This window comes from Juglans microcarpa x Juglans regia, chromosome 1D (assembly GCF_004785595.1).
Source record: "Juglans microcarpa x Juglans regia isolate MS1-56 chromosome 1D, Jm3101_v1.0, whole genome shotgun sequence".
Lineage (NCBI taxonomy): Eukaryota > Viridiplantae > Streptophyta > Magnoliopsida > Fagales > Juglandaceae > Juglans > Juglans microcarpa x Juglans regia.
Window position 1 is genome coordinate 39,278,271 of NC_054594.1, and position 24,535 is coordinate 39,302,805.

General features: G+C 35.2%; 2 protein-coding genes across 2 annotated transcripts; one reads left to right on the forward strand and one right to left on the reverse strand.

Moving 5' to 3' along the window:
* Positions 1–456: 456 nt before the first annotated feature.
* LOC121241052 (polygalacturonase-like) lies at positions 457–2,594 on the reverse strand. The gene is made up of 4 exons (XM_041138659.1): positions 2,001–2,594; positions 1,460–1,749; positions 1,023–1,251; positions 457–682 (listed from the first exon to the last, which is right to left on the reverse strand). The coding sequence occupies exons 1-4, from the start codon at positions 2,454–2,456 to the stop codon at positions 464–466; spliced, it is 1,194 nt and encodes a 397-aa protein (XP_040994593.1). The 5' UTR covers positions 2,457–2,594; the 3' UTR covers positions 457–463.
* Positions 2,595–19,265: 16,671 nt separating this feature from the next.
* Positions 19,266–20,983, forward strand: LOC121247366 (polygalacturonase-like). Its single transcript, XM_041145731.1, has 4 exons — positions 19,266–19,652; positions 19,824–20,113; positions 20,346–20,574; positions 20,759–20,983. Exons 1-4 carry the CDS (start codon positions 19,266–19,268, stop codon positions 20,981–20,983), a joined length of 1,131 nt encoding a protein of 376 aa, XP_041001665.1.
* Positions 20,984–24,535: the final 3,552 nt, after the last annotated feature.

The window sequence follows — 24,535 nt, forward strand, 5'->3', positions numbered from 1 at the left end:
GACGATGCATCTAGATAATAGAATAACTCTTCATAACTGTTTTTTCTTTTTCTTTTTTTCTATTTTTTGGTTTTTTCATAAGATAATTGAGCACTCGATGTTAACTATAATTTCATTCTCTAATTAATCCAACTTTCAAAATCCCACAAATCTTTAACCAATCCATATAACATAATCACACCATCTGTTACAACAATTCATCGTACAAACTACAAACACCCCGAGAAAGGGGGCTTGAACTTTTCGGACTATACTATATAGTATATAATATGATGGTTGCAAGGCCAGGCTCCAAGAAAGCCCAATGGGCTAACAACGCCGCAGGCTCAAGCAACAAAGTTTACTACATCCAATGACCTGCCACACTAACGATATTATCTATCCCTACTACAAATTATAATTTTTTGTCCCAGAAATCATGCAAGTTAATGGACAAACACCTCAATTCATTTTCCCCCGGCCACTACAAGCAGCCCGAGGGCTGGACTAAACCAGATGATGTTCCAGCAGCATGAACGCACGAGGCTTCGGCAACTTGATTCTTGTAGGTTAGCTTTACATTCTCCAATCTTATTCTGGAGCATGGGTTCTTGGAACTGCAATCAAATTTCACAGCAACTTCTGTGGCCGATGTTCCATGTATGTCTTGGTATGTTACATCACTAATTTTTACGCCAGAAACCTGTTAAGAAAAATGATCAAACAAACCCAAATGTCAAACTTTGAACCATATAATTAGGAATAATGTTACATGAAGATATGGAGTGCGCAAGTGTTGTACAGTCGCTTTGAAAAAGAATGAGGTCTACTATTAAAAAATAATAATATGGCCAGTCCCGTATTTATTCACTTTTTTCAAAATAATTGCATAGTGCTTGTGCTCACACGACTGAAACTATCATTTTTTTTATAATTAATCTAGTATTTTTAATGTCTAGAGCAAACAGCTAGCTAGATGCATGGTACTTCAGTTTAAGTTTGATATATATCGACATATATATCTATATATAAATATATCGTACCTGACCGGGGCAATCTTTGTTGTCGGGACAGTAATTTTGATCGATCAGGACGGGATTCTGGACATTCACCATAACAATATGTTGGAAAAGAATGTTCCTAGCAAATCCATTGCTGGGCCTTCCCCAAGACTTAATCCTCGCCCCATTTTGAGTACCGGTAAAAGTAACTGTTTTAACTGTCACATTCTGCACACCGTCCTCTTTCAGGTCCTTTCCCAGACTCCCAATGCTGAACCAATTAAAACAACCAAAGCCATGCCCAATTTAGCATCATGTAATCATATAATATACAATTTAATTAATCATGTGAATGTGTGTACATTAATAAATTAATAATGCATGATTTCATTATCTATACATTAATGTGAATGCGATATATTAATTAAACTTGGTGAATTAGAATGATTATTATTATTATTATTTTAATTAATCTGTACCTGATTCCATGGCCAGGTCCACATGCAACGTTCTCAATCCACAAGTTAGTGGTACCGGGGCCAATTGAGATGCAATCATCACCGGTCTGGATCTTGGTGTTGAGGATCGTGACGCCCGAAGAAGATTGTACGTGAATGCCGTCGGTGTTTGGACTGTTGCCGGAGGCGATGATCTTGACTCCTTGCATTTTCACGTTTTGGCAGCCATTGACGGCGATGTGGAACATCTGGCTGTTTAGGGAGGTTAATCCGCTGACCACGATGTTGTTCGAGTTGCTAAATTGCAGCGTCTGCTTGCATACACATGCAAAAAAAGGAAATTCCAATTATTAAATAATTACGAAAACCAAAGATCAAAAGGGGAATTATATTATTGTGGCTCAGGTTTTGTGGACTGCTTATATGCCTTTAAGTTAATGCACAAGCACATGCTTAGCTTTTGGCATTCCCGTAATTAGTTCTAAAGCATGCCAATTAATTAATTTGCTGAAATTAAAAAACAAGAAAGAAACGGGCAAAATTGTCCATCAAACATACGTACCGTTGCTCCGCTGGGGCAAGTACTCTTGCCTGAGGATTTGCAAGCCCACAAACTTGTGCCTTTGGCATCAAGAATCCCACCAGATACGGTAACTCCATTAACGTGCTTGAACAATATCCAGTTAGCGCCATTTCCGAGGACCCTATAGTCGGATGGTGCGACGAGCGTGCCATCGATGCGGACCCTGATGGCATTATTCCTGCATGGCCCGTTGAAAATCACCCCGCGCAGATAGAATCTCCCGACCGGCACGTAAATGGTGGCTGGATTTGCCGAGGCACAAGCTCTTGTCCATGCAGTAACGAAAGCCTTGGTTGAGTCTGTCTTGCCGTTTGCTTTGGCTCCCAAACTTACCACATTGTACGTCACGGGAGCAGCGGACAAGACCACCGAGGAGTAGAAGAAGACTGAGAGAAGTGCAAGAACAAGAGGGCAGCTAATTCTGTGGTTTGCCATTTCCGTTTGGATATAAAAAAAAAAAAAAAAATATGTCCAGGTGTTTGAATGTTTGTGTCTGTCTGTGTGAGAGAGCTAGAAAGAAAGACAGCGAGAGAGAGAGAGAGAAAGATAGTGGTTTAGGGAGTTGGATTAGGAGTTGAGGGATGTGGTGATGGGGGAGTTGAACGGTTTGAGATGTATTTATAGGATTTGAAATGCATGTTATTTTTCATGTACAACATCGATCATCAAAGCCGCGGTACACGCAAAGCTGCGCCGAACTTTGGAAAAATATAACTAAACTGTTTACGTTAAAACTTTTTTGTAATCCCTTCTTTTCCAAAATACGCATGATTACGTGGGAACGTATATAGCTTGCATTTATGGATTTTGAATGCTGCAATTGTTTAATAGGCCAGGGCCGGAGCATCCAACGAGTAAAAAATGGACAAACCTTTCTTCTAAAATATGCCTTTATTTATACATATTGTCTATGATTGGTATATGTTGTGCCACATAGCCCCCATGTTTCAACTCTAGTTTATGTTGTTTTACTCTATTCTTTGAATTGTGCAAGAATCTAGCACTGTCTTAGGCCTAGTTTGGATACTGATACCCCATTACTAGTTATTATTTTATTATTATTTTTATCTACTTTTTATTATTATTCATTATTATTTAATATTCTATTATTATTTTTTTATTATTATTCACAGAATACTTAAAAATAACTCATTACCCAAACGCAACTTTATAACTGCAGTTTGAAGCAAATTAATCATCAAACAAAACGGAAATGAAAGTCTTCACAATTGGCTGCATGCATGTGTTCTTTTTATAATCGTATGGGTTAATGTTCTTAAAAGTGAGAGTGGTTTGGGGAAGACTCAATTTCTGGCGATCGAGGGAGCTGAATGAAGAAAACCGACAGACAAAAGCGGACATTTGGCTAGCTAGCTAGGCTTTTCAGTGAATTCTCATGCCCTGATGGAGCTCAAAGAGTTGGAAATTATTAAGGAGTACTGCAGACTGCATGTACGTACGTCGTACGTGTAACGTGGAGGTTGCTTGAGATGTGAGAATTCAAAAGGTTTGTTACATTAAATTAGGCAATAAGGGAATATTGAAAGCAGTGCATGACCGTCAACGTGACATAGCTACCAAAAAACATCCCCCAAGCCATGCACCCTTCTCAATTCTTGTTTTCGGGTGCTGTGTTCTGCACCTCTCTTTGCTTTAAGCACACGATGATCAACACCTCCTCCAATATTTCTTATATATCACTCTCCAAATTATCCCCATATCCATGTTCTTTTTTGTTTTTTCGGTTCTCTTCCGTGTTTTCATTGAGCTGTTTTTTGTTAATTCCCCTGAAAAACCTCGAGTATTTTTCATATAATTGATATTATATGACGGCGATGAGGTTGAATAACTATGTAATTATTCTTGGTATTTTAGTTATTTACATTTATTGATATTCATGAGCGAATAGAATGTTAAAATCGCAAACCAAAAAAAAAAAAAAAAAACGAAAAACAGAACGAAAAGCACAGAAAACAATATATATGTGTGTGTGTGTATAGGAATTAATTAGAACAAATCCCAATCTTGTTAGGAAAAATCTTGTTATTGTAATTGGAAGGCCTCGAAAGGGTACAAGTAGTAGCTAGTTTTAGATCAGAAAGGAACATTTTGCATGCAGCAACGTGGGCATGAACGTGACATGTGGAAGAGAAGACGGAGAAGAAATCGGCGGCCCCCTTTCTAATGCCCCAAAATCGTGGCCACCAAGAAATTAAATTAATTAATTACCAGATGATGATCTTTGCAGCCTGGCCTGCCCGCCTGATCATCATTTAATAATTAGCTAGTTTGCAATTAATATCGTTATGCGGTTATGGTTTAATACTTTAACCATCCATTAATTTTCTAATACCTGAAGTACTCATCATGATATATATATATATATATATGTCCAATATAATTAAGTTTTAGAAGTACGTACGTACGTACGTACAACCCCGGCCATGTTTTGGAATATACAGATCAAAGAAAAACACAAGCCAACCGGCCCCTTGTTTTTAGTCTAATAAGTTATAGATCAGTACTGTTATTATTGGGTAATATAAAACTTACCGTACTTTAGACAGTAGTTTATTAAAAACAAATAAAGTCGTAAAAAAAATATATATTAGAAAAGAGTAAGACAACTCTACCCTTTATCCTTTTTATGTTTATGTTTTTAATTTTTTTAATAGACCGCGTGCATGGCATCACATGGTACTGATCATACCACGTCTAAAAGACCATGATCAACTAAATAGTAATTAAGTTCAGATGGTCATTATTCTTTTCATTTCTTATTGTTAATTAATTATAATTTGATGGCAGTACTACTCTAGCAGTACCATGGATACGGGATTGAATATACCCGCGCCCCTGAATTTTCTGGTCATGCATGCTTTCTAATTCCATGACTTGCGGGCAGATTTAGGGGGACTTTTTTGGCTTCCGGCCAGGTGGCATAACTAGAATGTTAAGCAATCAGAGAATTATAAAGGGCGGGCAGGCAGGCATGTGAACCGGAGAAATATATATATATATATATATATATATATATATATATATATAGTCATGACTGAATGGTCAAAAGTGCGTCATCATGTACGTACGTAGTCATGAATAACACATTCTTTATGATCATAGCCTAATTTCATATATAGCCATGCCATGTGAACTTATAAGCTAGGCATGACATGATGCAGAGTCGTGAATTAACGCTCCTCAAAATGCCCGGCCCCTAGCTATTTCATTGCCATTGATGACGGGATAACACAAGCAGCTTCTAGTTGTGTGGAAATTATTGCCACTTCATGATGGAGGAAAATTAAAGAAACGATCCGTACGTACATATATATATATTGGTAAATTTTATTTTTCTTTATTATTATAGTACGTAATTGAGCAGGAAGTATGTACTAATCAACATGATTAAATTAAGATGATTATTGAAAATAAATGTATTCTAAAATTAAGATAGCTAGCTCTGTGTGAACAAGATCAGGTTATTTTAAGGCTTCCAGTACTATTATATAATGTTATGTGCGTATAGCCTTTTTTCCAGCCATAGTGCATGCATTAGATCATGATTAACTTGCAAAGTTTGATAAATATTTTAATGCATGTACGTACATGACTTATTATTCCACCTATATATACATGCTATCTATTATATATATATATATATATGGATCAATAATGCCGGGATATATAATCGTGGCACGCTAGCTAGCTGCGAATGCACGCTCAATTATGAGTATTTTCGTCAACCACTAATTGCTTAGATTGAAATAAAACGAAAAAAAATAATAATTAGTATGTTAATGATCATGTCATAAACTACTAATTATTCATCTACATGCATGAATCCCATGTGTGATTGATGATCATATTGTGGAGAGAACCCTGCCTGCATGATGCCCTCAACGACGATGTTGATCATGATCAAGAGATCATATTATTGCATTAAACTATTAACCATATTTTTTATTATTTCAACGATCTATATATATATATATATATATATATATATATATATATATATATATATGCATGCACGGTGCCTGAAGCCTCTTGGATAAGGTATTGATCTGCAGTACTAGATGCTACGTACTTTGGATCAGGTTGACCAAAAAACTTGGTGTGTGTACGTGTGTGTACATATATATTTATATATATATATATATATATATATATATATTAAAAAACTCTTTATTCAATGATTGCATATATATATATAATTGAAATCCTTGAAGATGAGTGAATATAAGAGAATGATTTTTATTTTTATGTTTTTATTTTTAACTCATGTGGTGCTTTTGCATTAAATATATTATTGTTGCTTGTGAAATCATTACTTATCTTAAAAATTTAAATTAATAAAAAGAAATAAATTTTATTATTTATTTTTATATCTTTGCCTTGATCCATCACATGCATGCACGTTCATGATGAGCAACCAAATGACAAAACTGCAGCATGCACTTCCGCGACACACATGATTTACAATGAACCCAAAACTCCTGGCTGTTGTACTTGCATTGTAGGCTTGCCCAATGAACAGACAAGGATGGCCTTTTATAAAGAATATATATTTTTTCTTATTAACTCATTATGTCTCGCATCGTTCAATATATAATTGATCGATCAGTACCACAGCAAATTAAACAAGCTGCCATAATTCTCACTGTTTTGGGCCTTTTTCAGGTTTCCCTGTTGCATGCAATATTAATTAATTAATTTGTGGATCAGTTAGCCATGCATGCACATGACGTGCGTTGACATTCACCCACATCATCGATTGCCACATGCACGATCTTCAAAATTCAAATATTTTCTGATAATGAACTGTACATCATGTTCTACCAAAAAAATGCTTTTTTTTTTTTTTTTTTTCAAACGTCAAGACAAAAAATTCAAATTTCGGACTGGTTTGGTGATAAAACATAAAATTTTTATCTCATTTCATCTCATTAATATTTTTTTTTAAATATTCATATAAAATATAATAAACAATTCAACTTTTTTAAATTTCAATTCTAATTTTTTAAATCTCATTGTCGTAAGGCACTTACGTACGTATCAAAAATTAATTAGCCATAGGTACATATATAATATATATCATCAGCATATAATCCATGCATGTCCAGTTAATTAAAGGTCTAAACGGACATATATAAATCACTAATTGGATTAATGGATTAATTTGTAAGCAAACGTATACGTACATGAGTAGCGACCTGCATTATATATGCTAGTTAACTTATCTACAATTAAAGCATATAATATATATATATATAGAGAGAGAGAGAGAGAGAGAGTACGGGTTAATTAGTTAGGTCCATATGCATGAAATTTTATGTACCGCCGAAAGAACATGATGACTTTGGGGTCAAGCCAATTAGGACCCTGATCATCATGATGAACCTGATTTTAATATGATCTGCAGTCAATTTTCACACTAATTAGATTAAACTATATATATATATATATATATATATATATATAATAGGACCCTAGCTTGCTAGTAATATTTCCAAGTAATTAAAAATTAAGCAGTAACAGTAGTGATGAGGGCTTTCCTTTAATTGCGGACCAACCCTTTCACCACATGCATGTGGTCATGCGTATTATTTTCTTCGTCATGAATCTATTAATTAATTGATTAATATTGAAATATTAGGGTAAGTTGGGGCAATTGACCGCTGCATGGCCGGGATTTCATTATTTGACTTTCTAATCAATTTTCTTGTACATAAAATAATATAATTTTAAGGCTCATGAATACATATCGGAATCTTCTCTCGAAACTTTTATAAACTGGAAAGGCAATTAACCAACGACGGGGCCATACTTGTCTATGTTCGCTTAGCCGGGGTTTGGTTAAGCTCCTATAATGGTTGGGCTTCACCCAGGCCTGGAATAGACATGTTATAAATTAGGAGAACCATTACTGTACCCAGCCAAGCTGGGCTTGGTCAAGACTTCTAGGCTTACTTTTATTTTTATTTTATTTTTTTATTATTTTTGCTGGCTTGTAAACTAGGCGGCAAAATCTTTGGGCTTCTAGACAGGTTTTTGACCAGATAGATGAACCCCCGCCGCCAATGCATGCTAACTAATTGTGGGGTTTAACTGCCATCCATGCATGCTATACATGCATTCCTACGTAACCTTGGATCTTCACCCTTTTTGGCTGGCTGTGATGCTAAATAGTGTGTGTATATATATAATATATATACATATATATATATAAAGGGTTAAATTTCCAAAATAAGCTTGTGTTTGCAATCTAGCTTATTTCATGTAAGCGCATATATATGATGAAAAATTTCGTTATTCATTCTAAATTATATTATCCTTAATACATTCGTTACGTGGAATATTTTAGAATTTAGACATATATTTGTTAAGAGGTGGTTTGAATCATGTTGAATAAGTGCCTCTCTAGATTGTTCGCTCAGACAGTATCTCCACCACTTGAGCGAAGCTTCAATCCGAGAGTTTGCTCATCAGTTACTCGACACTCAGCTTGAGCCCAACACCATCCCTAATGTTCATTCAAGCACCGATCTACACGCCGCTCGAGTGAATGTACGTGTTTAGGGCTTCTCGTGCCGTGGACTATAAATACATATTATTCTTCATGTATTATTAACTTTGAAATAGCTGTAGGGGTGAAAGTTGGTCAGTCCGAACAAGAGAAACTGACCGAACTAGTTGGTTCGGTTCAGACTAGATCGACCCTGGACCAAACCGGTCAGTCTCGATCCCTGAAAGAGAGGACCAAGACTTTTCGGTCCGATCCCGGTCCAGGAGTTTTCCACCTCGAACAAGATCGGACCGACTGAATTTAAAATATATATATTATTTATATAATAATTATATAATTAATTATGTAATTTTCATCTAACCTATCGCCATTAAAAATATAAAACTTTAAATATGTTATTAACAAATTAATATTCTATCAACCAAATAATGTATAATATCAATTAACTAATTATATAAGTTAAGCATGTAATTTTCATCTGATTTATTATCATTGACTATATAAAATAATTTTTTATTGAGTTAGTTACATAATCTACATTAATAATTCACTTAATTTTAATTTAATATTTTTAATAATTTTTTTAATAATTTATTTTAAATAAATAAATAATTGGAGCTGACCAAACGGACTAGATCAGACTATTAACTACCAGTTTGGTTCGATCCCTAGGGATGTTCAGTCAGATCCAGTCTGGAGAAAATGATGGACCAAAAATTTTAGTCCATTACCACCCTCATACCCCCCCCCCCCCCCCCCCCCCCCCGCGGGGACCAATTTACACTCCTAAGTAGCCATATGATACACACACACACATAAATATATATATATAGAGAGAGAGAGAGAGAGAGAATCCTTTTGTAAAGAATCTTGAGAGATCATTAGGTGTATTTGGAGCTTTGGGATTTGGGATTATATGATTGATATCTTATACTCCACTTTTGTTGATAGTAAATTCATTAAGATCAACCCCGCCAATGAACGTATGCTCATATTGAGCCGAACTACTTAAATATTGGTGTTTTATATGTGATTGTCGAATTTTCTTTTGTTTTCTTATGCTATTTCACTTTAACTTAACCTTTGATAATCAGTTAATCCCAACAGTACTAGTTGAAGTAATTTTTGTATAAAGTAACTTAACAGTATTTTAGATTATGCTAATATTCTAGGATCCATAAAGAATAGCAGTAATTGTTTCTCGAAAATCTTACTTAATATGTTTTTCATTAAAAACAAATAATTTTATATATGAAATGATGTTCATGTGCAGCTAATTCATGTATAGATATATTTGATCACCACAATTCAAAGTGTGTGTGTGCACATGTGTATATATATATATATATATCTATTTAATTATATAAAAATCAAGTTTCAACTTGAAATGTCATTCAGTCAGCAAAAATCGGCTTAACAATCCATAAATTATCAACACATCTTACAAACCAGCAAATCGTCTATTTGTAAAGGTTCAAGCGGTGCAATGAACTAGCAAAGTTACAAACTGTTTATTTGCAAAGAGTCAAGATGTGCAATGATTCAGCATATTTACAAAGGGTCAAGCGATGCAATTGTCAACATGCTCTATAGTTTATTTGCAAAGTTCGTTGAGGTAGTTAAAAACAAATGGCCAAGCATTATGTTTTGCACCTTTGAAACAGAGTAACCTTTCCCCCACAACCAAGCCACCCCACGACGACAGACTTCGAAGAACCAAACGTCAATCAATGGAAAAGATTTAAAGCACCGCTTAGACGTCAATCGGTGTAAAAAAAATAAGAGCACCACTTAGAAGAATCTAATTTTTAGGACTACAGTTCGGCATAATTCCGTTTATTTACAAAGAGTCAAGAGGTGCAATGATTTAGCATATTTACAAAGGGTCAAACGACGTAATTGTCAACGTGCTCTATAGTTTATTTGCAAAGTTCGTCAAGATAGTTAAAAAAAAATGGCCAAGCACTCCCATGTAGAGAAACATGAATCAGAGAAACCATTCCCAAGCACACTTCCAGACTAAACTCGTGCCATAGAGAGGAAAGTTCCTTACTGAGAGATCGTTACATGCGGCGATAGTCTAGGTGACTATCGACGGCGGCACGACTGGGAGTGGTGGCAGTGCACGGGAAGAAAAGAAGGGAGAGTGAATTGTCATTCATGGCAGAGAGTGAGAGAAGCAACGGCTTAGGGGTGGCATGGGGTGCCTGGTGGCGCTGCCTATGCAAGTGGTGACGTCGAGGTGGGGCTGGCGACGTGGCTCTTGGTGGGGAGAAAATTTTTTTATTTTCAGTGGTGCAAAACAGAGCGTCCCTTCCAAAGTTTTGTAGTGGCTGGCATGGTGGCATGGGCAGCTTTGTGGAGTATGTTGTCGTTGCACGGTGGCTGATCAGGCTTTGCGGTTTCCGTCATGCATGAGAGACTTGGCAGTGTTGGGTCATGGGTGGTTTTCGTCGTGCATGAGACTATGGTCACTGTGGTGGGGGTTGCGACGTAGAATCTAGCTTGGTTGTGGGGCTTCCCTGTGGTGGTGAGGTTTGGCAGTGGCGTGAGCCTTTGATCACTGCAATGAGGGAAGAATTGCGATGAGACTATCATTTGTGATGAGTTTGTGATAAATTCATGCCCGCCCACACGTAGATTCCTCTCTCTTTTCTCAACTATTCTTGAGCCTAATGAATCATAAATTATTTTATGCTACACAGAAGCCTTTGCCATGGTAGCCTTAGTCCAGCCACCAATTTCATTGCATTCTCTCCTTCCTCACAGTGAGTCTGTCGCATGGCTTTTCGCCCAAGTAAATTTTTTTTTACTTCTCGGTGAGATATGCAGCTATAAGCATCCATTTTCTTCGTGATATAAAATTAAAAAGCATAAAAGCAACCGTATGTAAAGCATAAAAGCAAATCTGACTTGCTTTTACTTCTTTACGGCTAAATTACGTTCCAATCCTTTATTTGTTTTTTTCAAAAATGAATACTTTATTCTTTTGAAGACCTTGTTATTTATTGCTCTTGAATTCAAAATCAAGACAAAAAGTGATTGCTTACGAGATTTGAGTTTGATTTCACTTGAATTTGTTTTAGTTTGGATTACTGTAGTAAATTGCAAAGGATTTGATTTAAGCATTTTGTTACTTATTTTAATAGATTTATATAAAATATAACTATTCACTAAGTTATAATTTGAAAATAAGATATATTAAGAATATTTAAATAATATTATTATTAGTTCTATATAAAAAACTCAAAATTTTTTAAATTATTTTCTACAATATAATCAGTTAGTGACATGTCTTTTTAGGAATTTAGTGACATAAAGATCATGTTTAAATATTTATTTTTTGGGATCTCGAGCTAAGTTGGGTTTTTCGTGAATTGAGTGTGGGATTACAGACTTCGGACTTTAGAAAGTTCTTTTAACTATCCATTTCAAGTTAATAGTTCATAGTTTTATTCGTTTCTCTTGACGCTTCCGATTTGAGAGATGGGTAGAATATATTTCAAGGTGATCATTGTCATCATTGAGAAGATGACACCTGGAATAAATTGTTTGGCACTTTTTTTAAGTACCCCATTATTAATAAATTTATTATTTTAATTAAGACTTTATGATCTCCATTGTAGTTGAATAAATTGTTAGGCAACCTGAAAGGTGCACCCCTCGCACATCCCAGTGAAAAAAATAGTTAAATTTGAGTAATTGAAAGCAGTAAATACGCAAGTATTTGATTGATGGTTTTGTTTTACTTCTTGATTTGGTTGGTAGGTTTGCTGGCTTTAATGCCCATCTTTTGTGAGTTGTGTAAGGTTTTTGTATTAGATGGATGTGTATGTTTCAGTAAACTCAAGCCAAGCAGGAGATGGTGGAGGACAAAAGCTGTTGGAATATAGAAAATCACATAGAAAAATTAGAATTACAATCTCTAGAAGCCAAACAGAAAGTTTTATCTTAAAATTGTAAATAATCAGTTGAGTTAGTTAAATCTGTTACAGCTATACAGTTAAGTTGGTTAAGTTTGTTATAGCTATGCTTGGGTAAATAAAGTGTATAAATAGACCCTTTGTACAGCCCTTTTAAGATACGAAAGCAATGGGAATATATACAAGTTTTCATGCAGTCCTCTGTTTTCCATTATAAAGTTTTACATGGTATCAGAGATATAAAGAAAAGTCTTCCGCTGAAATCTTCCATTCTTCTTGCTTCTTGATATTTTTTTTCTGTTTCTTGCTTTTATGGAAAACTCTGAAACTCCTTCTGAGAGAGCTTCTATGGCTAATCCTCCTATGCCGAATCCTTGTGATGATTCCTCGAGCCAATACTATCTTCATCCTTCTGACAATCCAGGAGCACTTCTTGTATCTGAAATCTTTACAGGTGAGAACTATATTGCGTGGAGTCGATCGATTTCAATTGCACTCACTGTCAAGAATAAAATCTGCTTTATTGATGGAACTTTACTTCAACCTAGAATTGATACTGATTCTAGACTTCGAATTGCTTGGCTAAGAGCAAATAATCTAGTGCTCTCATGGTTAATGAACTCAATTTCCAAAGAAATCCGTGGCAGTCTTCTTTACTTTACAACTGCTTTGGACATTTGGGAGGAACTAAAGACAAGATATCTTAGAAGTGATGGTCCGAGAGTTTTCTCTCTTGAAAAATCCCTCAGTTCCATTTCTCAAGGTTCTAAAACTGTTACTGAATATTTCAGTGATTTTAAAATCTTGTGGGATGAATATATCAGCTATAGACCTATTCCGAGTTGTAAATGTGGAAATCTTGATAGGTGCACCTGCAGTATTCTCAAGAATCTCACAGATCGACAACAGTCTGATTATGTGATAAAATTCTTGGTTGGATTACATGATTCATACTCAGCCATCAGAAGTCAATTACTCCTTCAATCCCCCCTACCATCAATGAGTAAAGTATTTTCTTTGTTACTACAAGAAGAAAGTCAAAGGTCTCTGTCTAACAGCATTGGAATTTCCTTGGATTCTCATGCCATGATTGCTGCTCAACCTCAAAGACAATCATCTGCTGGTGCTAGATACACGAAGCAAAAAGGGAAAACAGATTTGGTTTGTTCTCATTGTGGCTATTCTGGCCATCTTGCAGACAAATGTTTTCAACTCATTGGATATCCTCCTGGATGGAAAGGTCCTAAAGGGAAAAGATCACTCAATATGCAATCTGGAAATTCATCATATGCACAACCCATTGCAAACAATGCATCTTCATTAGAACAATATTCAAGTATTCCCAATATGATATTTTCTCAAGAGCAAATCAAAAATCTGCTTACCCTAGCAAATAGTCTATCCAATTCCAATATTAACACTGATTCCACAGCTAATGTTGTCTCCACTTCAGGTATATCTTATTCTTCAGCTAATATTGTTTCCTTTTCAAAGAATTCCTATACTTGGATTCTTGACACAGGAGCAACAGATCATATGATATGTTCTCCTCATCTATTTGATTCCAAAAACTTACTTAGCAAACCTTCTAAAGTCCATTTACCAAATGGACAATCTGTTCCCATCATTTTTTCTGGAAATGTTAAACTTTCTCCTGATATAATCCTCCAAAATGCACTGTTTGTTCCTTCTTTCAATATCAATCTGATTTCTGCTTCAAGATTGACTAAAGATAATTCTATTGGATTGTTCTTCATTCAATCCAAATGCATTTTGCAGGACTTGAGCAAATGGAGGATGATTGGGCTTGCTGAAGTCAAATCTGGTTTATACCACTTATCTTTTCCTGCCTTAAACAAAAGAAAAATGCCTGATTCGATTGATCCTTCTTTTACTGCCTTAGTTCATTCATGTAATAACAATCCTCATATATGGCATCTTAGATTAGGGCATATTCCATCTACAAGATTACAAATAATTAGTAATCTTGACCCTTCTGTAAAAGTTTCACAAAATCATGTATGTGAAATATGTCCCTTAGCTAAACAAAAGAAGCTTCCATATCCTGTATCAAACAGTCAATCAAATAAAAATTTTCAGTTAGTTCATGTTGACATCTGGAGTCCCTTTTCTACAGTCTCTTATTCTGGATATAGCTATTTTCTTACAATCATAGATGACCATAGTCGTTTTACATGGCTATATCTCATGAAAGCAAAATCCGATACAAGGTCTATACTTACCAGTTTTATCAAATATGCTTAAACTCAATTCAACACAAATATTCAAACTCTTCGAACAGATAATGGTCAGGAGTTTAACATGCCTCTTTTCTATCAAGAGCATGGAATAATACATCAATTATCATGTGTTGAATCTCCACAGCAAAATGGTAGGGTTGAAAGAAAACATCAACACCTACTAAATGTTGCTAGAGCCCTTCTATTTCAAAGCAATTTACCTCTATCTTACTGGACAGATTGTGTTTTGACAGCTACCCATCTCATTAATCGTACCCCTTCTTCAATCTTAAACAATCAGTCACCATATTACCTCTTATTCCATAAACAACCAACTTACAAATATCTCAAAGTATTTGGATGTTTGTGTTTTGCAAGCACACTAAAAAATAATCGAGGGAAGTTTTCACCTAAAGCTTCAAAATGCATCTTTCTTGGTTATCCACCAAATGTAAAAGGGTACAAAGTGCTTGATATACTTACTCTCAAAACCTTCATATCTAGAAATGTCACATTTCATGAATCTATTTTTCCATCTATTCCTAACTCTATCCATATCCCATTTGTTTTTCCAAATTCTCCTCAAATATATGATTGTCCTACCACAGAAAATTCTCTTTCACCTTCTACAGAAAATTCTGCTTCACCTTCTCCAGAAAATTCTGTTTCATTACCATCTCATAATATTACAAATCTGAGAAGATCTGAAAGAACTAGGCATTCTCCTCAATACTTGCAGAATTATTATTGTGGTAATTTGATTAAAAGTTCTTCAGCTGTCCATGAACCTCCTTGCTATCCTTCTTCAGGTAAACCTTATTCAATTCTTTCTTTCATTTCTGATTCTAAACTTTCCAACAATCACAAAGCTTTTGCTCATGCTGTCTCTTCTATATCTGAACCAAGAACTTTTAAACAAGCCATCTCACAACCTCAATGGCAACAAGCCATGGCAGATGAAATTAAAGCTCTTGAAACTAATAAAACTTGGGAACTTGCAATTTTGCCTCCTAACAAAAAGGCAATAGGTTGCAAATGGGTTTATTGCATAAAATTTAAAGCTGATGGCACATTGGACAGACACAAAGCTAGATTGGTAGCCAAGGGCTACACTCAACAAGAGGGACTTGACTTCTTTGATACTTTTTCACCTGTTGCTAGAATGACAACAGTGAGAATATTACTAGCTGTAGCCGCATCAAACAATTGGTATTTACATCAACTTGATGTAAATAATGCTTTTTTGCATGGAGATTTAAATGAAGAGGTATATATGCAGCTACCACCTGGTTTTTCTACCCCTAATGACCCTCGAGTATGCAAACTCAAAAAGAGTTTATATGGCCTAAAGCAGGCCTCAAGGCAGTGGTTTTCAAAACTGTCCACTTCACTACTACAATTTGGTTTTACTCAAGGAAAGTCAGATTCATCTCTTTTTATCAAGAAAACTGAAAATAGTTTCATTGCTCTATTGATATATGTAGATGATGTCATTGTTGCTTCCACCAACTTAGAACTTATATCTGCTGTGAAGGATTTTTTGCATAAATCTTTTACAATAAAAGACTTGGGTGAATTGAAGTACTTTTTGGGGATTGAGGTAGCTAGGTCAGCCAAAGGTATTGCTCTATGTCAAAGAAAGTATGCCCTTGACATTCTACATGATAGTGGTTTTTCTGGATGCAAACCAGCTGCTTTCCCTATGGAATCAACCTTGAAATTAACTGCAAATGACTCATCAAACCCTCTATCTGATCCAGCATCTTATAGAAGACTAGTGGGTCGATTGTTGTATCTAACAATTACTAGACCTGATCTTGCTTATTCAGTACAGGCATTGAGTCAATTTATGGCCAATCCTAGCACCTCACATCTCAAGGCAGCAGAGAGAGTTCTTAGATACATCAAGGCAACACCAGGCCAAGGGATTTTCTTATCTGCCAAGTCTCCACTACATCTAAAGGCTTACTCAAACAGTGATTGGGGCGGCTGCATTGATACTAGAAGGAGTGTCACTGGTTTTGCAATATTTCTAGGAGATTCTCTCATCTCTTGGAAATCAAAGAAACAACCCACAATCAGTAGGTCCTCTGCAGAGTCTGAATATCGAGCATTAGCATCAACTACTTGTGAACTTCAATGGTTAAATTACCTGTTATCTGATTTAACCATTGAACATACTCAAGCTGCACTTCTATACACGGATAGTAAACCTGCCTCTGAGATTGCATCAAACCCAGTACACCACGAGAGGACAAAGCATATCCAATTGGACTGCCATTTAGTTCGAGAAAAGCTGCAGGAAGGTCTTATAAAAATCATTCATATTCCTTCCAGATTCCAAATAGCAGATATATTAACTAAGCCTCTCGGATCTCTCAATTTTCATCACCTTATTCGCAAGATGGGAATGATTAATATACATTCTCATCTTGAGGGGGGTGTTGGAATATAGAAAATCACATAGAAAAATTAGAATTACAATCTCTAGAAGCCAAACAGAAAGTTTTATCTTAAAATTGTAAATAATCAGTTGAATTAGTTAAATCTGTTACAGCTATACAGTTAAGTTGGTTAAGTTTGTTATAGCTATGCTTGGGTAAATGAAGTGTATAAATAGACCCTTTGTACAACCCTTTTAAGATACGAAAGCAATGAGAATATATACAAGTTTTCATGCAGTCCTCTGTTTTCCATTATAAAGTTTTACAAAAGCTATGGAAAGTGGACCGACTCTGCAATGTTTTGATTAGAAAGAATTTTATATTCGGATATATATTAAATTCTATTTTATAACCTACATATTTGAATATATTTTACAATTACTTTTTTATTTTATAACAATTCTTATATTGCGAGGGTTATAGATCCAAGTAAATTAACAGTGAAAATATGCATACAAATTAACAAAAGCCATGGCTTAGAAAAAAAAAAAAAAAAAAACAAAAAACAAAAGCCATGCACTGAGGCCATCAGTCACTGAATACGTACAATATTGACTAGCCTTTTACTGTATATATAGGACATAAAAACAAATTAATTAACGCAGGTTGTTTATAATGTTCCCAGCGATTGCCTGATCTCAACCGCTATATTCCCGCCCGGTTCTCCGCCAATACTGCGCGCACTGCATGCGTTTCACATGCATGACTCCACTTCGACTGTTACGTACACTCAATAGATATTCCGCCCCACTGTCACCCACCCCTGGCTCGCAACAATATTGATCGATCCCTCTGTCAACGTACAGCAAGTATTTACATGCTGTCCTTTCCGACCATTCCCATTCTAAAGACGTCATGATATTGGGAGCAAGAGTATCTTCGTTAGTTTGATCATAATTTAATGATAATTAAATTTTAATCAATATGTGCTAAAAAATACTATATTAGATTAGACATTTTTATAAAATTTTAAATTTTTATTATAGTGATTTTCTAAATTAATAGGTGAATAGTATGTTAGCTAAACAGATTAATCTAATATAGAGATTGAATTTAAATAAAATAAATAAATATAAAAAAATATAATATTGATTAAATTTTAAAGATAAATTTGAGCCATGCTCTAACAAAGTGTACGTACTGCCCGATGGGGGGAAATTTCTCTGCGATTCACTTATGCACGTACGTTAGTTAGACTTCCAATTAAAAAGTGCCAACTCAAACTGTACCAAATTAAAGAATAAAAAACTGAAAACGGTTATAAATGGTCATGAATTGCGTTGAACATTAACGTTCTGACAATAAAAGTGTTTTATTTTATCTTATATTATTATTATAATTTTTTTAAATTTTTATATAAAATATAATAAATAATTTAACTTTTTTAAATTTTAAAAATAATAATAATATTAAAAAATAATTTTTTAATAATTTTTTAACTTTCATCTAAAATCATCTCATCTCATCTCATCTCATCTCATCTCATCTTATCTTATTGTCCAAAACGCACCTAATATATATGCCTATTTATATATAAGATTGCATGCATGCACATAAACTGGTACTACTGCCTCATACATTCTATATATATATATATAGATCACTATACATCTGATGAAAATTTGGATAACATGAATATCGATGATGCATGTGTATGCATGACTGATGTGGCATGCATGCCTTCATTGGAATGACAGGATTACTAATACTACTGCTCCACAAAGAATACCTTAGACGATTAATGCTTGTGCATATCATCATGCCATTATTCTAAACCATTTCTAAGAAAAAACAAACGACATACATACATATATATATATATATATATATAATACAACGCAATGCCACCGTACATACCCCTATAACTTGAGCGGTACCGGACTCCGTGTATTGAGTAACATTTAATTGACTTGATTTGTACGTACTAAACTAATGATTGATCGAACATGCAGTTTGTCGGTTCAAAAATCGACCCAATACTAGTATAAATTATAGCCAGAACCTCACATCTTCTTTCATCAACGTCCTCTGATCTGCCTAATTACTGAGATCATAAGATGGCTAATTATAATCTCACGATATTTTCTTGGATTCTCTTCCTCGTCTGCATGGCCTTCAGTCGTTCATCGCATGCAGCATATTACAACGTGGTCAGTTCTGGTGCTAGAGCAGATGGGAAAACTGACTCGGCGCAAGCATTTCTTAAGGCATGGCGGTTAGCATGCAACTCGATTAGACCGGCCACGATTTACGTTCCTTTGGGTACTTTCTTGCTAAAACCAGTAGTTTTTACTGGCCCATGTAAGAGTAGAATCGTGGTTAAGCTTGCTGGAACCCTTGTTGCCCCGTCGGATTATTGGAGCTGGAATTCCCAATATTGGATTTTGTTCATTAAGGTCACTAGGGTTTCGGTCTTTGGTGGCATTCTTGATGCAAAGGGAGCTGGCTATTGGGCTTGCCGGAGAGCTGGAAGAAGTTGCCCAGTTGGATCCAGGGTATGTTATGGCCGCTTATTTGCTTGAATACGAAGTATAAGTACTGCTAATTCCAGCAGTACTATAAAGAATATGAATTAATCAAATATATTGCCAACCTGTTACAAAGTGTTTAATATGAATGCTGACCCTTAATGATCACTATATATCTTAATGGTGTTTGCATTTCAGTCAATATCGTTCCTGTGGTCTAGCAACGTCGTGGTGAGCGGCTTGACATCAATCAACAGCCAGAGAATCCATGTTTCTCTTTATCATTGTAACTATGTTGTTCTTCGAAACTTGAATATTAGAGCCCCCAGCTCGAGCCCCAACACCGACGGCATACACGTGCAATCCTCAACTGGGGTCACGATTAGTTCGAGCACAATAATGACCGGAGATGATTGCATCTCCATCGGCCAGGGCTCTAAAAACTTGTGGATTGAGCGTGTTGCCTGCGGCCCTGGACATGGAATAAGGTATTGTACGTGCATTGAAATTTATAGGCAAGTAATTAACATATACATGAGAACGAAATAAGTACGCTGACAGGATGATCAGCAGCTACCTAGTTTCAGCATCCTTATACAAGCTAGCTAGCTAGCCTGTGAAATAATTGTGCGAACCTTTGAAAATGTTAAAAAAAAAAAAAAAAAGGCCAAAATGATGGTATTATTTCTCATATGGATCATGTTTACCTCGTGGATGCAGCATTGGTAGTTTGGGTGCATATGCAAACGAAGATGGTGTAGAGAATGTGACAGTAACGAGCTCGGTTTTCTCAAGAACTCAAAATGGAGTACGTATAAAATCATGGGCCAGGCCTAGCAATGGATATGTGAAAAACATCGCTTTTCGTAACATTATCATGAAGAATGTCGATAATCCTATAATCATTGATCAGAAATACTGCCCTAGCGCCAAAGGTTGCCCAAAGCAGGTACCCGCCAGGCATAAAACTTAGATAAATGTATGCATGGCATGTCAGTTTTTAGTTTATATATAGCAGCTGAGTACGTAATTTGTTCACCTCCAAATTAAATTTAATTCAGAATCTTGAAATTGCATGCATTTTCTTTTTTTGTTGTATTAATATATATCATTCTCTTCCTTCCCCTCACTAGAGTTCTGGCGTGAAGATAAATCAAGTGACATACAAAAACATTAAAGGAACATCGGCCTCGCAAATAGCCATTAATTTTATATGCAGTTCAAGCAATCCATGCAAGGGGATCAGATTGCAAGACATAAAGCTTTCTTATAATAAAAATAGCACAGCAACAGCATCTTCTTGCACCAATGCCGGCGGGATCAGTAATGGAGTAGTCATACCAAGAAGTTGTTTATGAATCATGATATAGTTGATGATCTTGTTTATGTTTACAATTAAAAACTGTAAATTAATGGCTTTGTTTGGATATCATTTTCTCGCTATTTTTTACTTAAAAGATCAAGTACTGTTGGTTCCTAGCTAAATAGGTTTAATTACGTACAAGTCATGGAGGATTTGGTGATTTAATGTAACACATGACCAATAAGTGTAAATTTAAGTTATTTATAAGAACTACATGATGATATTCGATCCAAGAATAGATGCCAAATATTAGATATCCAAGCTAGCTTGATGCAATTAAGCTGATGATCCCTAGTATTGGATAGAGATCTCGGCGGCCATTTGACTATTTTTATTGAGTAATGCTATATACAAGTCTAAAATGTACAAATTTTGTACAAGCATTTTGTAAAAATGTGGAATCTCAATCTATAAAAAAAAGTAAAATTTTCACACTTTTCCATGGTAGCATCCTGCACTTTTCCTTCGGCCCTATAAAATTAATTATATAACATCCATCTAATCGTTGAGGATTTTGGGTCTCACTATCAGAAAATTGATTATTTGTGACCAATTATTTCTTGCAAAAATGATTATTTCCTGCTAAAATGTGTCTGTTTCATCGTACATAATCATTCTCATTACAAATAATCCGTCACAAAAGTTCGTTTTTCCTGTAATGTCTGATTTGGTGATATGCGTTTATTAATTAGGACCAAGGGTACTATAATCAGACTGCTTAATTAATTTTGGGGGATAAGTTTATAAAAATAATATTTGTGAATAAAAACTGTAAATTTTATTTTTTAGGGAATATACCTTATAAATTAAAAAAGGCATCATAAAACTCTAATTAAAAAATAATAATAATTTTTTGGGCACCGGAGCCAGTTTCGGATCCGCCCAGCCGCCTTTTTGGGTCGTTTGAAAATGATAGATAATATTAATCTCTTCCGATATTCCAAATTTGAAAATCTCTCCCTCTCTCTCTCTCACACACACACACACATGCAAATTACTTCCCCATGAACCCTAAAATGATCATAATTTCATGTAATTGATTTTCTCAATGTAAATCAATCAATGCGATATTACCCATGAGCCTTATATATATATTTATATATATATATATATTTATATATATATATATATATATATATATATATATATACACACACTTGTATCCCTACATCCTCACTCTATTATATATATGGACGTGTCGATACTAATCAATTGTCTGATTATTATTATTTCTTTAAAAAGAGTAAATTCTAGTGATCAAGGTGAATATCATGTACTTCCGTGATCATATGTGAATAATATCACATTAACATTATATATAGGAGGAGATCAGTAAGATCGTATGAAAATCTCAGTCCAATTATGAAACTGTATTTCTTTAAAAAAAAAAAAAAAACAAGTGGTTTAATTTATAATTAATTAATATGCTCTTTAAAGATTATATAATCAGATGCCTATTCAATATATAACTTAATGTCATTATTATTAGAGTAATGACTTGCACAAGTTTTAAATATATAAGTTTCTCACAATTCCTTTGTAAAAAAATGGATCTAACCATGAAAAAGTGTAAAAAATATATATATATATCTATATATATATCTACTTTTTAATTTTAGTAAGACCTATGTGAGGGAGGTCGTTCCCAGTGTCGGGCCAAACCATACGGGCCAGGACCATGAAACTCCGATGGGTCTAAGGGTATCTCGGTAAAAGAAAATCGGTATGAAAGAATAAGATGGGTCGTGCCAAGAAGAACGAGTTTGGCCCAAGAAGTCTAGAAAGAAGCGCCAAAGTAGCACGCTAGGGACGTGGACCCATGATTCAGAAGGTCTGACATCTCTATTGGCCGACAATCTACACACACAGGGTCAGGGACAACCTTGGTCCCTGGACACTAGCTGCTGGACAAACCTGGAAGATAAGTGCGCTAGGCTGAGACCACGCTGCATTTAATGAAGGTTGGAGACGGACATGCCACGGCGTGAACCCTGGACTGTCAGCAGTTGTCACAACTATACATGGATGACCTGTTGGTTGGTAGAACGTTGGAAGAAGGCACAGCCTAAGTATGAAGCGACATTACCACTATCGGCTTGCCAGGAGACCACCCCTATTAGGTATATAATATCACCACCCCGAGCCATCATTTTTCCATATTTGCAGGAACGGATCGACTTATCGCGGAGTTACTTGGGTTGTGAAACACAACTTCAACAACCTACTTTTTTACAAAGGTCTGATATGTATAAGATTTATACACTTTAAACTTGTAAGTAACATTACTCTATAATTATTAATTATAATTTTAACGTGTTTATATCGTCAGGAGTACTGATCAGTGGTCTCTGGAGTATTGATCTCCCATGACTTTGCAGTTTTTTTCTTATTTGTATATATAATTCGATTATACTTTTTTTCTTAGCTTGCATGTGAGTTTATGTGTTCAGTTGTTAACTTGGTGTTTAAGCATATAACTGCCTTCTCCCCACGACATATTTGGGACCACTAATATCCGGCCACATCAGCCGTGGTTGCATTAGTTAGGCAATTGTGGGCCCAGCTTGATTCCACAGTGGATTCAAACAAACGCCAGTTGACCACGAATTTCGGCGACCTTCTTGCCTGCCAGTTAGTCCACCGCATTTTCTCCACGTGGGACGTGGCTAAAAAGGAGGAATCTGAAAGCGTGACACTTGCAATTAAGTTAGTGTTGTATATCTCATCCACTACGTAAGCCACATCATCAAAGATAGATCGCGCGCGCGTCTTCCAGCCAAAAGCGGCCGCAAGAACTTGCACCATGCCGGTCTTTGAGAGAAGCTCAAGCTTGATCATTATTTTATTATATATTTAATGGTTAACTAGGTTACATACACTGAATTATGCATGCTAGCTTGTTTGCGTACATTTACATCTTTAAATTCTCCAAAGCTGACTTTTAGCTTTTAATTACACACAGATATATATATATATATATATATATGTATATAGATATTAACAAGCAATATATAGTACATATTATGATTAATTCTCCGAATCAATAAATAAAGTTCATTTCTTAATTGATTATCTCTTATAATTGTATCATGTCAGCAATGAGTACTTATGCTACATACAATCATTTTTGTGCAGTTTTTGCGTACTCTACTTATATGATTGGCCAAATAAGTTATTTTATATTAAAAAAAGTGACGTAACCAATTATCACATTAGTAGAATACGCAAAAGTGACTACACATAAAATTTTTAAAGAAATATTATAAGCTAATGACAGCACGATCTATATGCATGGCGACTATATATATTCAATCGGACTCATGATTTGCAAATAATTGATAGCAGCTTAATTGGTATATAGTAAACCTTGACATGAATTATTAAGTACTCATCACATGTCTTAGTTCATACAGCTTGTTCTGCATTCAAACCTTATCACATGCATGTAGCCGTACATATCTTTACCTTCATGTACTGGATAACGTGCCAAGAAGTTTTTTCTTTTGCCTTTATTTTCAAAGCCAATATTTTAACGACAGTTGACGAA

What these genes read in the sequence shown, in the direction of transcription:
- LOC121241052 (XM_041138659.1), bottom strand. Translation starts at nt 2,456, where the DNA reads ATGGCAAACCACAGAATTAGCTGCCCTCTTGTTCTTGCACTTCTCTCA. An exon ending in CTTGCCCCAGCGGAGCAACG is followed by an intron (nt 1,750 to 2,000) that starts GTACGTATGTTT and finishes GTATGCAAGCAG; the next exon opens with ACGCTGCAATTTAGCAACTC. An exon ending in GGACCTGGCCATGGAATCAG is followed by an intron (nt 1,252 to 1,459) that starts GTACAGATTAAT and finishes TAATTGGTTCAG; the next exon opens with CATTGGGAGTCTGGGAAAGG.
- LOC121247366 (XM_041145731.1), top strand. Translation starts at nt 19,266, where the DNA reads ATGGCCTTCAGTCGTTCATCGCATGCAGCATATTACAACGTGGTCAGT. An exon ending in GTTGCCCAGTTGGATCCAGG is followed by an intron (nt 19,653 to 19,823) that starts GTATGTTATGGC and finishes TTTGCATTTCAG; the next exon opens with TCAATATCGTTCCTGTGGTC. An exon ending in GGCCCTGGACATGGAATAAG is followed by an intron (nt 20,114 to 20,345) that starts GTATTGTACGTG and finishes TCGTGGATGCAG; the next exon opens with CATTGGTAGTTTGGGTGCAT.